An 18988-nucleotide genomic window follows, 5' to 3' on the forward strand; every position below is an offset into this window, starting at 1 on the left:
AAGATAAGACAACATGAGAGACTGCAGCAAAAAAAATTTGCTGGAAGAATGCAGTGGGTCAATAGAATATGTAAGAGGTAGGGAATGCTTTCTTATCGCTTCCCTTATCTTTATATTGGCAATCTTGCTTCTTCACTCTCATTTCTAATGCAGGGTTTTGACCCAAAATGTTGACAATTCATTTCATTCCATAGATGCTGCTTGACCTGCTGACTTCTTCCACCAGATTGTTGAATGACAAACAACACATCCTGCTAACATTTTTTAAATCTAATGTTTGTTCCTGATTGTAAAGTTGATCTTTAGCATAAGTCTAGCCCAAGTTCTTTGGTAAATATTTTTATTAACATTCTTTATCCACATATATAATTGATTTCTTGTTTTATTACAAGAGGACAGTGTATGTTCAGTTGCGTGCTTGCTGAATACAAAATAATTTTTCTCCTATCTACATTCCAAGCTCTTAAAAGAAATTAAAAATAAAACAGCAAATGTATCCCAAATTAGCGATTGCTAGTAATTTTACCGAGTTGTTGCTGCACTCAGCAGTTTAGGCTGAAATCATAATATCCAAATATTTTTCGGATATTGTTTTTGATGAAAAGTACTGAAAAGTGCATACTAAAACACTGGTTGTCAATGATTTACACATAATCCAATATTAAGAGTATTCAAGAGAGATGTAAATTTAAAAGTAAAAAGAAACAAATTGCAGAAGAAATAATTGAAAATTTATCCTGTCTTGGAATTGCTTTTTGTTTTGCTTCTTACTGTTTCTCCAATTTTCAATCCTGGGATTTGCACCGGACTGTTCAGTTCAAGTGCAATCAATGCTGGAAGAAAATGTAAAAATATGTAGACAATTTGCTCCAAAATATACAAGTTTTCCATTAAAATTGCCATACATATTGTACATAACAAATTAATTTAACTCTTATATTCTTCCCAAAGTAACTTCACATCTTAACTCAAGTATTTTCAAATAGATTCAGCCTCCGATCTGACTGTAAACTCAAAGAGAGGGAGTCTCTTATATACAGCACTTGTACATGATTTTTGGAGGCACATTTTCAGTTTTACATTTCTACTTAATTGCAGGGTTGAGGATGTAGCATTATCTCCTTTCATTTTCAAAAGATTTTGACTTAATTAAATCAAGTTAAAATAAACACAATGCTAACTTTTTAATCAATTTTACTACTACTTCGTAAATAAATACATGCACTTAAAGGGGAACAGGTGTAACGCTTTCTCAGTTATAATAAATATCTGGACTACACAGCTGCATAAAAGGTAAAATATTAAACTATTTGAAATTGTCTTTGGTAACTTCATTTTAAAATTTCCATTAAGTGTTCAGAATTAGACAAGTATTAACACTTCAACCTATATTGCACATTTTGAGGAAATAACTTCAGGTTTAGCTGCATAAATTATAAATACAGAATTTTAAACTCAGTTATTTAATTAGCACCCATTTGCAAGTGAGAAATAAACCTATCAATACAAATAAAATGTAAACACTTCTAAAAATTATCATCTTTTCAGGCCCCATTTTGAATGGACAGTGATTCAAATTATTTTTCAAAGGGAGCTTTCAAGATGTACATTGAGTGGTGAAATAAAACATAATAACTATTCACAGAAATTGCAAACAAGAAAATAAACTGCAGAAGACAATAAATAAAATATATTGGGAGTAATCTAATTGTTCTGCATACATTGACCAATAGTGATTCAACTGCAGCCAAGTCAACGGAGTCAGTTTCAAATCTTACCCATTCAAATGAGCATTTAGTAGCCAGTATTTCTGACTCTTTTTTATTCCCAATAATGCTTTGCAGAAACATATAGTAGGACCTCAAATTCATCCAGAAAAAAAGATGTTTTGATAACATTCTGCTGAAATACTAATTAAGTTTGGTGTAGCTCTTTCCAATAGACAGAAGGCTAGCTACAGTAATTATTAAGGCAGAAGAAACACTTTTGATAAATCAGGAAACTTCCTCCATAGAGCAAGGAACAAAAATGTTTTTTCAAGCCTCAGAGGGATAAGAGACCTTTCTTACCTTGGGCTCCTCTTTTGCATGAGCTTGTGAACAAGTAGCTGACAAAAGGCAAATGTAAAATTCAATGTAAACCTGTCAGCAGCTTTTCTGTGCTATGGGAATTGGACCAGTAATAACAAAGTAAGTCCTGTTAGTAAAATTAACACAGTTTCCTCCTGCCTTTCTTGGGCAAAAAGTTAAATTACCAAACTAATCTACTCTAAGTTAAAATTAATCTCAATTCCTACTAAAAAGTCACTGTTTAAAAGCAACCTCACCAAAACAATTTCCAACCATCAACCACACATTTTTCACTGGCAGTGCCCAAGGCTTGAAAAAAGAAATTCAAAAAAGAAATATTCAACTGAGAAACAGAGTCAATGTTTCAGGATGGAGACCTATTGTCAGAACTGACACTAAAATGACCAAGGTTTATTGTGTTCAATTTTCAGCCCTTTTCAGACCAGCCTGAAAATTTCACAAGTCAAACAAGTCTTAAAAAACTGTACTCAGGCAGTACATCGGTGTCAGCTGGAAGAAGCATCTTCAACAAAATCAAATCCCAGTCCACAGAGTTCAGATAAGAACAAAATTTGCAAATCCCACTGTTCCTTTGACATGTTTTGAGAGAAGTGATTATCTTTTACACTATAAATCAAATTATACTACATGTAATCTGTAACTTAGTGGAGATAGGACAGCAAGCTGTCACATGAAATGAGCTATATATTAATAATGCACAGCTTAAAAAGGTATTAGGTTCAGACACTTTACTTTTTTCTATTTCACTGGAAATATAGAATGGTTTCATACTTTGCCTGTCAGTGATTATTAACTTGCCACTTCAAGAACTGGAACTTGTCCAAGAGGCATCATGAAACAGCACAAGGATTACTATAAGCTTGCCCATGTACAGCCATCATACAAAAACAAATCATAGAAATAGCCAAAAGATCCATTATTCCTACACACATGGAACAGATGAGCTAGGTAGTTCATTCACAATTACCATTTAATGTTAAATTTACTTCTATAAATAGTTCTAAAGTAACCACACAAGATGGGAAAGACAGTCTCTATTTTTAAACACAGTAAACTTAAGTTTTTAAGGAACAGTTTTTTTCTCCACCATCAGATTTCTGAATGGTCCATGAATACTACCTCACTATTCTTCTTTGCACTAATTTATTTTTAAACTTATAGTAGTTATTGTTGTGTACTATACTGCTGCCACAAAACAACAAATTTCATTACATATGTCAGTGATAGTAAACCTGATTCACTTTAGGATATTTTATACATTGAAAAATTTGAAGCACTTGGTCTCTATAAAATTTCAAGCTACAGACAGAGTCAATTCAAGAAATAAACTACGCAGCATTGATGGAGCTAGCCTGATCTGTGAGTTTCCAGCAATTTCATATTTACATTGTAAAATTCGCAGTATGATTTGAGAATAAAATTTCTCATTTAAACAGTGTATTCTCAAACTCTGGTCCAAAACCAGGATAAATCGCAACAGGGATAAAATTCATCAAGAAATCTTTCTCAATGTACTTTGTCTTTAAAATTTGAGCTGCCAATGATAGTAATCGGACAGTATACACAACGTTCATCTTCTCAACAGCATTGCCACATGCAATAAAACACAATTCCAGAGATGGCCATGATTTTGACCGTTGCTGGGCTTAGATGCTCACATCTACATTTAATGTAGCTCTTTCGTTGCTGGTCTGAAACAAAATTTTGTCACTACTTATCTTTGCGAGATGTTCAGTAGTCATAGGCATGTATACTTTTTTAAAATATAATTAAACCTTATACAAAATAGCTTGAAATATAAAATGGAAATTTCTATAGCATCAAAGCTGCAAATTATTTTTCAAAACTACTTTAGAAATTTGCAATACAAATGATGGATCTATTAACAATGACAATATAGTTTCCATGTTTAGTAATTCCCTACAGGCACTATCCATACAGTGGTTATGAAAGCAATCTCCCTGTATGCATGAAAGTGGTCTTGCTCTGCCCAGACTGTAATATAAATTAGGGAGCTTTCAACTACACACCGGAATGATGCTACAACTTTAAATCAAACCTGAATGATTGATTGCCACAGTGAATGAGGCAAAAATAGTTACTCTGCAGAAGAAATGCATAATTACTCTGCTAGACTCCAATTAACTACAAAATTTATCATCTGATTAAAATAATCTGTAATTACAAAATTATGGGTTGGACAGTTTCACCAAATAATCCACACTTTGTCTTGCTCTTTATTTTGGTTCCAGGGCTTTTGTAATGCAGAAATCTTGAATAGATCACATCAGGATTTTGGTTGTTGGCTTTCAAACCTTTTTACACATATAGTTCAAATTCCATTTGGATCAAATTGGTCAATTTTTTGATGATTAGCAATAGTATTGCTAGATGGTTGAGGCATATGTATCAAAGGTAACAATCCATCCCAAAGTGTGCATAGCTATTACAAGTAATAGGGATATTATGGCATAAAAATCAATTCTTCACATTGAATTCAATTTCATATCTATTTCAAGCTGTTTAATTCAGACCCCTATCCAGACAAGTTTGAATCAATCTGAATAGTAATTTAGATTACTTCAGTTTAAATTGACCAAAATTCAGCAATTCATAACATTTATTTAGTGTCTTTGGTTTAAATCTACTGTAATTCCGATTGAATATAAATTTACATCAGTGTAAATGTGGTTGAAACAATCTAATGATCCTGAGAGAATTTCACAACTGGTCTAATCTTCTTTTCCTTTGATCACCTCTCCATGCAGCACCTTCCTCCTTTGACGAAGCATATGGAAATACAGTTGTGGAAAAACTTGAGGGCGAAAAAAAGGAAGAAAATGTAAGTTAACTGAGATGCAAAAGGATGCAGCCATATAAATTGCTCTAGGTTTTAATACAAATCTGATATCTCTGTTTTGCTAAATACTTTTGTTATGGCTACATTGAGTCGCTCAGGTTATAAAACCTTTGCTAATAGTAATTATATCCACTGAAATGATTAATTTCAGATCAGTTCCCATTCTAAAACATGCCACAAGTAGACTGAAGGGTCAAATTTAATTTATCAAGTTCCCTTAATGCTGTCCATGCCCTCAAAATGTGGCATAATTGCTTGAGACGGAGTGAACTTGGTCGAATTTCACTAGCAACAGGCTTTCAGATAGAAGTACAGTTAGATTAACAACTGTATTAGCAAATGAGTCTATAGGGAGTAACCAAAGACAATCAAAAGGAAAATTAGGAACATGCCTTGTGTAGAATCAAACCTGTAAGCAATAGGAGCATCAAACACAAAATGCTGGTGGAACGCAGCAGGCCAGACAGCATCTGTAGGAAGAAGCACAGTCAACGTTTCGGGCCGAGACTCTTCATCAGTCCTGACTGTCCAACTGACCCTTCAGTCCTGACGAAGGGTCTCGGCCTGAAACGTCAACTGTGCTTCTTCCTATAGATGCTGTCTGGCCTGCTGCGTTCCACCAGCATTCTGTGTGCGTTGCTTGAATTTCCAGCATCTGCAGATTTCCTCATGCTTGAGCAATAAGAGCATTATAGGAAAGAATAGGCATTACTTGCAAACATATAAAAAGGTATGACTAGAAAGGTAAGGCTACTACTTATATCTTTTCATGAGGTCTGAAGGTGTGATATTTCATACAGGAGAACTGTATCCCTCTCTTCCCACCCTGAAAAGAATCTAAAAGAAACAATATTTTGGTTTCTTTCTCCTTAACAGACGAGATTCTCAAGTTCCAGCTAATTCAAAGTCATCTTATTATCAGGCCTCTCAGAACATGCTGGGGTGGCAGAGCAATGTAGGGGTTACCACAATGCTTTACAGCACAGACAAGCGGGGTTCAATTCTCACTGCTGCCTGTAAGGAGTTTGTATGTTCTCACCATGGGGGTGGTCCCACAGGTGAAAGGCATACTGGTTGGTAGGTTAATTGGTCACTGTAAATTGTCCTTAATTTAGCTTGGACTAAATCGGAAGATTGCTGGGTGCCATGGCTCGAAGGGCTGGAAGGATCTATTCCGTGCTGTATCTCAGTAAAGTAAATAAACAAATAAATAAATATTCAGGACAGGCTATATCTGTCTGACAAACAATGCTAACTTTTAGTAGACCCTTTGTTAGAACTACAGGGAAGAAATCAATGATAGGTAAAACTAGGGACGATGGGGAAGGCTGTAAACAGAATTTAACTGGTTAATAAGTAAATGGGAGCAGTGAGACAATTTGTCATTCTATGTTCTACTGTACTGTTATAATGAGACCCAATGCAAGCTTAAGAAACGGCATGTTAGATTCCTTTTGGGTTTGTTGCAGCTTTCTGGACTCTCTGAATTCTACAAAATGAAAATGATTTTTGTCTTCCTCTGAGACTAGAGGACAAAGGCAGTCTGGCCTGCTGGGCACGTCCTCCTGCTCTGCATTTCACAACTCCCACTTCCTTTTATCTGTGCTCTTTTGGCTACATTCTCACTTTCCTACTGCTTTAATTCATTCAATGCTGAGATAACCCTGATAAGCATTGCTATTCTAATGGGCAACCAGTTCCGTTCCTCTCAGAGACATCCCCTATCCCTTATCCAGCTTCCTTGTAGCTTAACAAGTTTCATTTGTTTCTTTCCCAGTTCTGACAGAAGTTATTTAACGTTAACTCTGTTTTTCTTCCCACAGATGTGGTCTAGCCTGTGTATTTTGTTTTATATTTTCAACAATTGCAGCTTTTCTTTCAATTGTTTGCCTCAGCAGATTTCAGCCAAACCCAAATCTATCATGACATTCTGCAGGTGTCCTTGAGCCAAAAGAAAATGCATATCATGAGAAGTCACAAGGTGGTGAGACACGTTACACCATGGCTAGCCAGGTTAAAACTGTCCTTTAAAAAAGGCATTATACAGTCCTAGTGGATTATAAAACATGGTGATAGCATGGACAGTAGAAGATATCAGGAAGGGAATTCAAGAAATGAAGTTAGACATTTCATTTTTAGCAGATAGGACTATATTCTGGTTTAATCATATGCAGAACACATGAAAACAGGAATTGGAGTAGGGCATTTGGCTCTCCAAGTTTACTTCAGCATTCAATTGAATCATGGTTGGAGTCCAAAATCAGTATCTTTTTCCTTCTTTGTCTGCATATCCTTTGATCTCTTTGGGAATTAATATTATATTCAGCTCATTCTTAAATATATTTAGCATTCAGCCTCAACTGCCTGTTGTAGTAGAGAACTCCTTACATTAGTTTTTGTAAAATTAACACTTAATATCTTAAAGGAATTACAACAGTAATTTCAAAAATTATCTCTATCTGGATCTTTTAAGCAAATTTCATATTTACATTTAAAAATGCAACTATAATTTCTACAGGCAAGTTATGTTTCTCCCCCACCCATCCAACTATTAACTAACCCTAACCCTAATAAGTACCTGCTAAAATTGGAGGGCTAACTTGAGAGCCAACTTTACAGCAGGCAACATAAAAATCATTTGTGATACAAATACTTTTGTTCAAGAATTCCAATATTAAAAATAAAAATTTAATTATTTGTATTTAGTAAATTTTTTTCTACTTCAAATTAGCAAATTATGATACAATTAGTGTTAGATTCTACTACAACCAATATTTTTATATGATCACATCTGTTTTGCTGAACTAGATCCTGTGTGATCCATAACCTTCTTTGACATTTCAAGAACAATTATGCTAATACAAATGACAGAGGTTAATCAATATTTTACATATGTATGTATATGGCTCAAAAATAAAAAAAATTAAGATATGAAAATATTCCAGCTAACTGTAAACAAAAGATAAACTTGGAAACATCTGATTGAATATAAGATTTTTTTTAAATCCCACATAAGTACCAGTAGGGTTAAATTTAGGTTCTGCCCTTCTTTTAAAATTAAAATAATAAGTCAACTATGCAAAAAATAAACTCACGTGGTATATATGAAATCATCACAACAATAAGACATGTATAGTAGTCGAAAGAAACATTGTATTTGTTCGGAAGTCTCAGAGAATATATGCCAGATTTCTTTACAAAAGGCAGAGCAGCATGAATTGTAAGGAGTTCACCAGCCACACCAACAGGATACAAGATGATGAAGAGGTTGTATCTGCAAACAATAATAACAATTTATTCTAATGCAGCATGTACTGTAGACAAAAAAAAGACATTAAAAATATCAAAATAAGACCACTTGGAAAGTTTAACCAGAGATACTTCTGTTTTGTCAATTTGGAAATACCTTGAAAAATGGCTGCGATCATCATGTTCAGTTTAATTATATAATCATAGTACCTAATAACTAATGTTAAAATTGAAGGGCAAATAAATTGGTGATGAAAAGGTATTTTTTCAAAGAATTGGGTGTTGCACTGCATTTGAGAGCGCTTTAGAAGTCTTGGACGCGGGTTCAAATTGACCCCAGAGTATTCTGGCTGCAAAGCTCTACATTAATTACTGTATCAACCCACTTCCTAGCAGAATACTGTTATTTCTACCTCAGTACTACTATCAATGATATTTATCAAGGCCAAAGGACTGGCAGAGCATAAAACAGAAGGTCTAGCTTACCTGGCTGGGATTCTAAGCAGCAAAAAAAACACAGAAATGACAAAAATCACAATGCTGGAACAGAATAGTGGATTTGTCCCACATTTGCTCCAGAGCACTAAGTTTCCTGACCTCGGGAAGCATATCTAAAACAGATGCATGATAGGTGAAAATGTGATCAAAAGTGATTTTGGGATAAGTTTCTCCACGTAACCGAAGTAGCTACAGCAAGTCCTGATTTTCTTTGTTATCTCATACTGGGTGGTTTTCTGTCACCTCAACCGTAAACGCACCCCTTTTACCATCCAGCTCTACAGTTCCACTTTAGAATAAGGAAACCTAACAATATTCAGGCATCATTTGGAACAAAGAATTTAGATATGCATTTTCAACAAGAAGCAACAACACTTTCAGAAAATCAAGAAAGTCACACATGAACAAAACGTAATTAGTTCAAGTTACACATCAGGAAAAAGCTTGTGTTTAATGACATATTCCACAGCTTTAACGTAAGTGGGTTATAGAATGTTTGAAAGACCTTGATTTGGTCCGCACTAAACTGACAGCACTATGGCAACATCCTGAAGTCTTGAGTAGCCTCTCTAGATAAGCAATACAGCAATGCCCAGTTATGTGCTGCTTCATGGAATCCTGCAGCGAGGAAAAGGCTTCACTGTGAAGGAGCAAAATCTTCTGCCAGGTTAGATATTCCAGTCAAACTTTCAGTGGAGTTTAACCAATTGTCAATGGATGTCAAGGGTAGCTTTCTCCTTTGAGTTGCTCAAGGACCTGCCATGACTCAGGGCCTCATTGCTGGATGCTGGGTCAAATTGACACAACAAGTTCAACCCTTTGTACCTAGACCCAGCCCTCTGTACCCAGATGAAATATCTCCTCCACACTCACCATCAGCGCAGGTGCACCACAAGGCTCTGTACTTAACCCCTTGCTCTACTCACTTTATATCTATGAAAGTTTGGCGAAGTACAACATATTTAAGTTTACTGATGACACCACTTCAGTTGTCCTAATCAAAGGTGGTGAAAATTGGCATATAGGAGGGAGATTAAAAATCTGACTGAACAATGCCACAACAATAACCGCTCATTCAATGTCAGCAAAAGCAGATTATTTACTACAGGAAGAAAGAGCAGGAGGTCATGAGCCAGAAACCAGATAAATTCTGCAGATGCTGGAAATCCAAGTACTCGACCCTCATCAGGGGATCAGAGGTGGAGGGTTTCAGTAATTTTAAATTCCTTGACATTATCACTTCAAGGTATTTGTCCTGGGACCAGCACGGAAGTACCATCACAATGGCATCACATCAACGCCTCTCCTTTATTTTTAAAAGAAAAGATGTTTGTGAAAATTCAGTGTATCATCTAAAACTTTGACAGAATTCTAAGGGTGCACAATGGTAAGAATCCTCACTTGGTGCATCAAGGCCTGGTATGGAAACACTAGTGTACAGGAATGAAAAAGTCAACAAAAAGTGATGGATACACTCCAGTCTTTTTCAAGCAAAACCCTCTCCATCATTGAGCACCATTGCAAGGAGCACTACCACAAGACATCAGCATCCATCATCAAGGACCCTCGTCATCCAGGCCGTGCTCTCTTCTCACTACTGCCATTGGGCAGTAAACACAGGAGCCTTAGGTCCCACACCACCAAGTTCAGGAACATTTATTACCCTACAGCCAACTGGCTCCTGAACCAGTGTGGATAACATCACTCACCCCAACACTGAACTATCTCCACAACCTATAGACTCACTGTCAACAATTCATGTTCTCAGTATTACTTATTTTTAATTATTTGGACTATTTGTCTTTCTTTGCAAATTGGTTGACCATCTTCATTTAAACATAGATTTTCATGAGTCCAATTGCATTTCTACATGCTTCTTTAAATGCCTGCAAGAAAATGAATCTCAACATAGTACTTGGACTTTTTGAATTTTAAATTTTGAGTTCATTAGATCAGGAGACCATCAGTCACAGGCAAAGGGTCCAGACAAAACGATGGGTGGCAGAGCTAGTAGAGGTGCTGCCTCACAGTGCCAGTGAACCACGTTCAATCATATCCTCTGGTGCTGTCAGTGTTGAAATTGCACACTCACCCTGTGACTGCAGGGCCTTCCTCTGAATGCTCTGGCTTCTTCCCACATCTTAAAAGGGGTGAATTTTAGAAAAGTAGCAGATTCTGGAAGTGGGAAGCAGAGCAGGAGAAGGAAGCTTCAGGATGCAACAGCATTTTTGTAACATTTTGGAGAGCAAGTGCAGAGTTCACTGAAGTCAACCACGTAAATAGACAGGGTGGTAAAGACAGTATTTAGCATGCTGGCCTTCATCAGTCACGGCAACAGGTTTAAGAGTAGGGATACTGTGTTGTTAATATCGAAGCTTTTGGTGAGACTGTACTTGGAGTACTATATATAGTTTTGATTGACCTGTTAGGAAGAAAGATATTGCCAAGGTAGGGAGAGTGCAGAAGAGATTTATGAGCATCTTGTCTGGACTAAAGGGTCTGAGTTACAGGTAGAGCTTGGCCATACTGGATCTTTATTTCCTGGAGTGCAGGAGAGTGTGGGGTGACATCAGTAGAAGTTTATAAAATCATGAGGGATGTGGATAAGGTGGACGGTAATAGTCTTTTCCTCAGGGTCAGAGAGTTCAAAACAAGAGCGCAGAGATAAAAAAAGGGGAAAGGTTTAAAGCAGACCCGAGATATAACTTCTTTACACAGAGGGTAGTAGGTTCTTGGAATAAACTGCTAGAGCAATTCGTCAAGGTGGATGCAATTGCAAGATTTAGGAGGTATTTGGATAGGTACAGGGTGACTAAAGGTTTGACGGGTTATAGGCTGAATGCTGGCAGTTAGAGAATGCGGTCACCACTTACCAGTCGGGTTGAAGTGCCTATTTCTGTGCTATGCTATGACTCTATGACATACATGTAAATGGCTTCTTGATAATTGGTGCAAGCCAAAGGGTCTGTTTCCATGCTATATTACACTAAGAACTCCACAAAATCTATCTGGAAGGGATTAGCATGAGCACTACAGGACAGCAAATGATAAAAGGATTCCATATACATTCACAGATTCAATATCCTATGACACAGGGGTTGCAGAATGTTAGATTTTGTTTAAAACTAAATTAGCGCAATTAAAATGATGGCATCACTTTCCAGCAGTCATGTTTAATGTCAAGAAATAAATCATTTCTCCAAATATTTCTGGGCTGCTGAAAGACAACTTGCAAAGTCATAAAAAAGTCAAAGTAAATTTCATTATCAGAGTACATACATGTCACCATATACAACCCAGAGAGTCTCTTTCTGTTGGCATACTTAGCAAATCTGTAGAAAGTATAGAAATCTATGCAAATCATAAGGAACTGTACACCGTAAATAAATTGTGCTAATGCAGATATAAATAACTTACCACAAAATATACTGCAGTAGGTATTTTTACATACTATTATCCATTGTTAAAATAATTGCTAGACATCTGCATAATTTTAATAATAACACAGAAAACACAACCAATATTACTAAAAAGTCACATAAAAGGAAGAAACTCTGGTTGTGATCATCTTTAAGAACTATGCTAACACAGATTTTATTGCACAAGAGCTGCCACACTGTATGTAACTTATTTTAATGACAGAAAGATTGATTGAAAGCAATTAAACTTACTATGTTGTTAAATTGTCCTTTCGAGGTTAAGTGACAACAACATGGTGAGTTTAGTTCATATTAAATGCACCAGCAATTTGACAGAATTCAATTCTGAACAATTACGCTGCAGACTGCAAAATGACTAAAGGACACAACATTAAGACTTTGGGCCCACAGCTCATGGTTGATACTATTTTAATTTTATTTTCTCATATGCTCCCCCCCACCCCAAATTTCTGGAATCTGAGCATTTTATAGTTTTGCTTACAGGCATGGACTCAGAGCAGATCTTGCAGCTCAAATCTTAAACATCCATGAGCAGCGACAGAAATATACATCGGCACAACCTGCAATCTCATAGCCCAATATACCCTTCACTCCTACATAATGATCAAGCAGGTGATTGTCCAGGATTTAATGAGTGCAGAGAGCATTTGGGGAGTAACACCAAACATCCCTAAGATGATGTGCAAATCTGTTAAAGCTGAAACACAGGACTACCTGCATGTTAAACACCAAAAACAGGATGCAACAGGCAACAGAGGAAGCAGCTCCAGGAATATCCCGATCTGAACAGTGGCAGGGCATAATGTACAAGTGTAAAGACAGGCTGAAACATTCATAACGATCTTCAGCCAGAGTGCAGAATGATTCACATCGGGTTGTGATCACCACCATCACAGGAGCAAATCTTTAGCCAATTTGATTCATTGCACATGATGGCAGGAAACAGCTGAGAGCATTGGATATAATTAAGGCATTGGGATAAGACAATATCCCAGCTGTTGAATGAAGACTTGACCTCCTGAGCTAGCTCAGCCGCCAGCTAAGAATTTCCAGTCCTATTACAGTACTGGCATCTAGCCAACAATGTGGTAAAATGTTTAGGTATGTCCCATTTGGCAAAGCAGGACAAATTCAATCCATTACTATCCAAACAGAAGTATTAGAAGGTGTGATTGAAAATACCACAAAGTCTGTTCACCAATATCCAGAAACTCTCAGCTTCCCACCTCATGCACAAACCTGATCCAAACATACAGTAGATCAAAGACCACACATCAAAGTTGCTGGTGAACACAGCAGGCCAGGCAGCGTCTCTAGGAAGAGGTTCAGTCGACGGTTCGGGCCGAGACCCTTTGTCAGGACTAACTGAAAGAAGAACTAGTAAGAAATTTGAAAGTGGGAGGGGGAGGGGGAGATCCAAAATGATAGCAGAAGACAGGAGGGGGAGGGATGGAGCCAAGAGCTGGACAGTTGATTGGCAAAAGGGGATATGAGAGAATCATGGGACAAGAGGCCTAGAGAGGAAGAAAAGGGGGGGGGGAACACAGAGGATAGGCAAAGAGTATAGTGAGAAGGACAGAAGGAGAAAAAGGAGAGAGAGAAAAAGAATGAGTGTATATAAATAAATGAATAATGGATGGAGTATGAGGGAGAGGTGGGGCATTAGCGGAGGTTTGAGAAGTCAATGTTCTTGTCTTCAGGTTGGAGGCTACCCAGATGGAATATAAGGTGTTGTTCCTCCAACCTGAGTATGGCTTCATCTTTATAGTAGGGGAGGCCGTGGATAGACATATCAGAATGGGAATGGGACATAGAATTCAAATGTGTGGCCACTGGGAGATCCTGCTTTCTCTGGTGGAAAGAGCGTAGGTGTTCAGCGAAACGATCTCCTAGTCTGCGTCAGGTCTCGCCAATATATAGAAGGCCACATCAGGAGCACCGGACGCAGTATATCACCCCAGCCGACTCACAGGTGAAGTGTTGCCTCATCTGGAAGGAATGTCTGGGGCCCTGAATGGTGGTAAGTGGGAGGACAGATACCAGAATAGGTTTGGAACATAGATTGTTCCACAAAGCCAACAAAAAGGCAGGCATAGCTAGGACCTATAAGGGTGCCCATAACTATACCTTTAGTTTGGAGGAAGTGGGAGGAGCCAAAGGATAAATTATTAAGAGTAAGGACTAATTCCGCTAGACGGAGCACAGTGGTGGTAAAGGGGAACTGGTTAGGTCTGGAATCCAAAAAGAAGCGGAGAGCTTTGAGACCTTCCTGATGGGGGATGGAAGTATATAGGGACTGGACATCCATGGTGAAAATAAAGTGGTGGGGGCCAGGGAACTTAAAATCATCGAAAAGTTTCAGAGCGTGAGAAGTGTCACAAACATAGGTTGGAAGGGATTGAACAAGGGGGTATAAAACCGTGTCAAGGTATGGAGAAATGAGTTCGGTGGGGCAGGAGCAAGCTGAGACATTAGATCTGCCAGGACACCTCCCTCCCCTTTCTAGATCTTTCTGTCTCTTTCTCTGGAGACAGCTTATCTACTGATGTCTACTATAAGCCTCCTGACTCTCACAGCTATCTGGACTATTCTTCTTCTCACCCTGTCTCTTGCAAAAATGCCATCCCCTTCTCGCAATTCCTCCGTCTCCACCGCATCTGCTCTCAGGATTAGGCTTTTCATTCCAGGACGAGGGAGATGTTCTCCTTTTTTAAAGAAAGGGGCTTCCCTTCCTCCACCATCAACTCTGCTCTCAAACGCATCTTCCTCATTTCACACACATCTGCTCTCACTCCATCCTCCCGCCACCCCACTAGGAATAGGGTTCCCCTTGTCCTCACCTACCATCCCAACAGCCTCCGGGTCCAACATATTATTCGCCATAACTTCTGCCACCTCCAACGGGATCCCACCACTAAGCACATCTTTCCCTCCCCCCTCTCTCTGCTTTCCGCAGGGATTACTCCCTACACGACACCCTTGTCCATTCGTCCACCCGCATCCCTCCCCATCAATCTCCCTCTTGGCACTTATCCTTGTAAGCGGAACAAGTGCTATACATGCCCTTACACTTCCTCCCTCACCACCATTCAGGGCCCCAGACATTCCTTCCAGGTGAGGCGACCCCTTCACCTGTGAGTCGGCTGGGGTGATATACTGCGTCCGGTGCTCCCAATGTGGCCTTCTATATATTGGCGAGACCCGATGGAGACTAGGAGATCATTTCACTGAACACCTACGCTCTGTCCGCCAGAGAAAGCAGGATCTCCCAGTGGCCACACATTTTAATTCCATGTCCCATTCCCATTCTGATATGTCTATCCACGGCCTCCTCTACTGTAAAGATGAAGCCACACTCAGGTTGGAGGAACAACACCTTATATTCTGTCTGGGTAGCCTCCAACCTGATGGCATGATCATTGACTTCTCAAACTTCCGCTAATGCCCCACCTCCCCCGCGTACCCCATCCCTTATTTATTTATATAAACACATTCTTTTTCTCTCTCTCCTTTTTATCCCTCTGTCCCTCTCACTATACCCCTTGCCCATCCTCTGGGTTTCCCCCCCGCCCTTTCTTTCTCCCTGGGCCTCCTGTCCCATGATCCTCTCATATCCCTTTTGCCAATCAATTGTCCAGCTCTTGGCTCCATCCCTCTCCCTCCTGTCTTCTCCTATCATTTTGGATCTCCCCTTCCCCCTCCCACTTTCAAATCTCTTACTAGCTCTTCCTTCAGTTAGTCCTGACGAAGGGTCTCGGCCCAAAACATCGACTGTACCTCTTCCTAGAGATGCTGCCTGGCCTGCTGCATTCACCAGCAACGTTGCTGTGTGTTGCTTGAATTTCCAGCATCTGCAGAATTTCTCGTGTTTGCATAGATCAAAGAGCTGACTTCCAAATATGAGGTGAGGGTCATTGCTTTGAAATTAAGGGAGATTCAGGTAAAGAGCAGGAGTAAGGATCCTGTCAAAATTGAAGACGATGAGCATTGTGGCATTCAAATAGTCAGAATTAAATAGAAAATACTTAAAACACTGCAGCACACTACAGGCCCTTCAGCCCACAATGTTGTGCCGACCTTATAACCTACTCTAAGATCAACCTAACACTCTCTCCTCCCTAGCCCTCCATTTTTCTATCATCCATGTGCCTCTCTAGGACTTTACAAAATGCCCACAATGTCTTCATCACCATCCCAGACATGGTATTCCAACCATTCTGTGTAAAAAAAACTTACCTCTGACATCGCCCTATACATTCCTCCAATCACATGCAAATTATGCCCGCTCATATTAGCCATTTTCACACTGAAAAAAGCCTCTATCTTTCCACATGATCTATGCCTCTTATTGTCTTGTACACCTCTATCAAGTCTCCTCCCAAGATCTGTCTCTCCAAAGAGAAAAGATCTAGCTTGCTGAAACTATCATCATAAAAAATGCTCACTAATCCACTCAGCACCCTGGTAACTCTCCTCTCCATCCTTTCTAAAGCTTCTACATCCTTCACATAACGAGGCAATCAGTACTGAACACAATATTCCAAGTATGTTCTAATGAGGGGTTTTTAGAGATAAAGGTGACACAGTAGCACAGCGGTTAGTTTTAGTTATAGTGACCAGTGTTTAACTCCTGCCACTGTCTGTAAGGAATTTTTGAATTCTCCTTTGACAGCGTGCATTTTCTCCGGGTTATCCGGTTTCCTCCTATATTCCAAAGATCATATGACAGAGGAGCAGAATTAAGCCATTCGTCACTTCAAGTCTGCTCTGCCATTCCATATCGGCTAATTTATTATCTTCTTAACCCCATTCTCCTTCTCCCCGTAACCTTAAACACCCTAATTAATCAAGAACCTGTCAACCAACATCATAAATATAATCAGTGACTTGGTCTGCACAGACTACGTGGCAATGAATTCCACAGATTCACCACCTTCTGACTCAAGCATTTTTCCCCATCTCTGTTCTAAATTAGGTAACTAGGTTTTTGAAAATTGTCCCGTGATTAGATTAAGGTTAATTGGGTTTGCTGGAGGTTGCTTGGGACTCATGGCTCGAAGAGCGGTAAGGGCTGACTCTATGGTGTATTGCTAAATAAAATAAAATAATTTATTATTACTGAAATCTGGTCCAGCTGACCTATCTACTTAACCTTTATACTTTTCAGCTTCCCAAATACCTACTCTATGGTAATAGTGAGTACACTCACTTCTGCCCCTGACACTCTTGCATTTCTGGCATTCTGCTAGTTTCTTCCACAGTGAAGACTGATGCAAAATACTACCATTTCTTTGTCCTCATAACTACCTCTCTAGTATAATTTTCCAGCAGTCCAATATCCGTTCTCACCTCTCCTTTGCTCTTTATATATCTGAAAAAAACCTTTTGTATTCACTTTGTTATTGACTAGCTTACATTCATATTTCATCTTTTCTTTTTTTATTGTTTTTAGTTACCTTCTGTTGTTTTTTTAAATACTTCCCAATCCTCTACCTCCCACTAAGTTCTGCTATATTAAGTGCCCTCTTTTTTGATTTTATGCTGTCTTTGACTTCCTTTGTCAAACTCATCCTCCCTTTAGAGTACTTTTCATCTTTGAGATGTATCTTTCCTGCACCTTCTGAATTTCCCCCAGACACACAGCCTTTGCAGTGCTGCCGTCATCTTTGCAGATGTCCCCTTTCAATCAACTTTGGCCAGCTTCTCTCTTATGCCTCTGTAATTCCTTTTACTCCACATTAACACCATAACATCTGATTTTACCTTCTCCTTCTCAAACTGCAGGGTGAATTCTATTATATTATGACAACTGCTTCATTAGGGTTCCTTTACCTTAATGAATCAAATATGATTCATTAAGGTAAATATGTCATTACATAACAACCCATCTAGAACTGCCAATCCAGAGGCCTCAACCACAAGCTGCTCTAAAAAGCCATCTCATAGGCATTTTACAAATTCCTTCTCCTGGGATCCAGCACCAACCTGATTTTCCCAATCTACCTGCATATTGAAATCCCATGATTATCACAGCATTGCCAGTGTTAAATACCTTTTCTATCTCCTGTTGTAATTTATAACTCGCATCTTGACTTCTATCTGGAGGCCTGTATCTAACTTCCATCATGGTCATATGGATGTAATAGGGTGGGGTGGGCTTGTGGGCCAGAATAAACTGTTACTGTGCTGTATCTCTAAATAAATAAAAAATACTTACTTGTGGCTCATGAACTCACAATGCAAATAAGTAGTGTGTCACAAAAGGTGCACACTCATCTCCAGCACCCTAGAACATCCTTGGCAAGTGACAGTGATCACTCTTCCAAAACTTGTGACAACTACCATCAAAAAGTACAATGGCAGTAAGTGCATTCCATCCTGACATGGATGCAGATTTCAGACAATTGCCACTAAGGCTAAATTGCAGGATGCTAGGGATAAATTTGTCCCGATGAGGAAGATAAAGAATGGTAGAGTGAAGGAACCATGGGTGACAAGTGAGGTGGAAAGTCTAGTCAGGTAGAAGAAGGCAGCATACATGAGGTTTGGGAAGCAGGGATCAGATGCGTCTATTGAGGAATATAGGGAAGCAAGAAAGGAGCTTAAGAAGGGGCTGAGAAGAACAAGAAGGCGGCATGAGAAGGCCTTGGCGAGTAAGGTAAAGGAAAACCCCAAGGCATTCTTCAATTATGTGAAGAACAAAAGGATGACAGGAGTGAATATAGGACCGATTAGAGATAAAGGTGGGAAGATGTGCCTGGATGCTGTGGAAGTGAGCGAGGTCCTCAATGGATACTTCTCTTCGGTATTCACCAATGAGAGGGAACTTGACGATGGTGAGGACAATATGA

The 18988-nt window shown here is 38.9% G+C and overlaps 1 protein-coding gene across 2 annotated transcripts in view; it reads right to left on the minus strand.

The window, feature by feature from the left end:
• Positions 1 to 361: 361 nt before the first annotated feature.
• The window catches only part of hacd1 (3-hydroxyacyl-CoA dehydratase 1), a 57996-nt gene continuing 39369 nt past the window's right edge, over positions 362 to 18988 (minus strand). For both annotated transcript variants that reach the window (XM_072252035.1, XM_072252034.1), the window contains 2 exons: positions 8046 to 8224; positions 362 to 4905 (listed from right to left, as the gene is read on the minus strand). In XM_072252035.1, coding sequence (XP_072108136.1) covers positions 4823 to 4905; positions 8046 to 8224 — 262 coding nt within the window. In that variant the 3' untranslated portion in view covers positions 362 to 4822. The remainder of the gene's footprint in view (positions 4906 to 8045; positions 8225 to 18988) is intronic.

This window comes from Mobula birostris, chromosome 3 (assembly GCF_030028105.1).
Source record: "Mobula birostris isolate sMobBir1 chromosome 3, sMobBir1.hap1, whole genome shotgun sequence".
In the NCBI taxonomy this organism is placed as follows: domain Eukaryota; kingdom Metazoa; phylum Chordata; class Chondrichthyes; order Myliobatiformes; family Myliobatidae; genus Mobula; species Mobula birostris.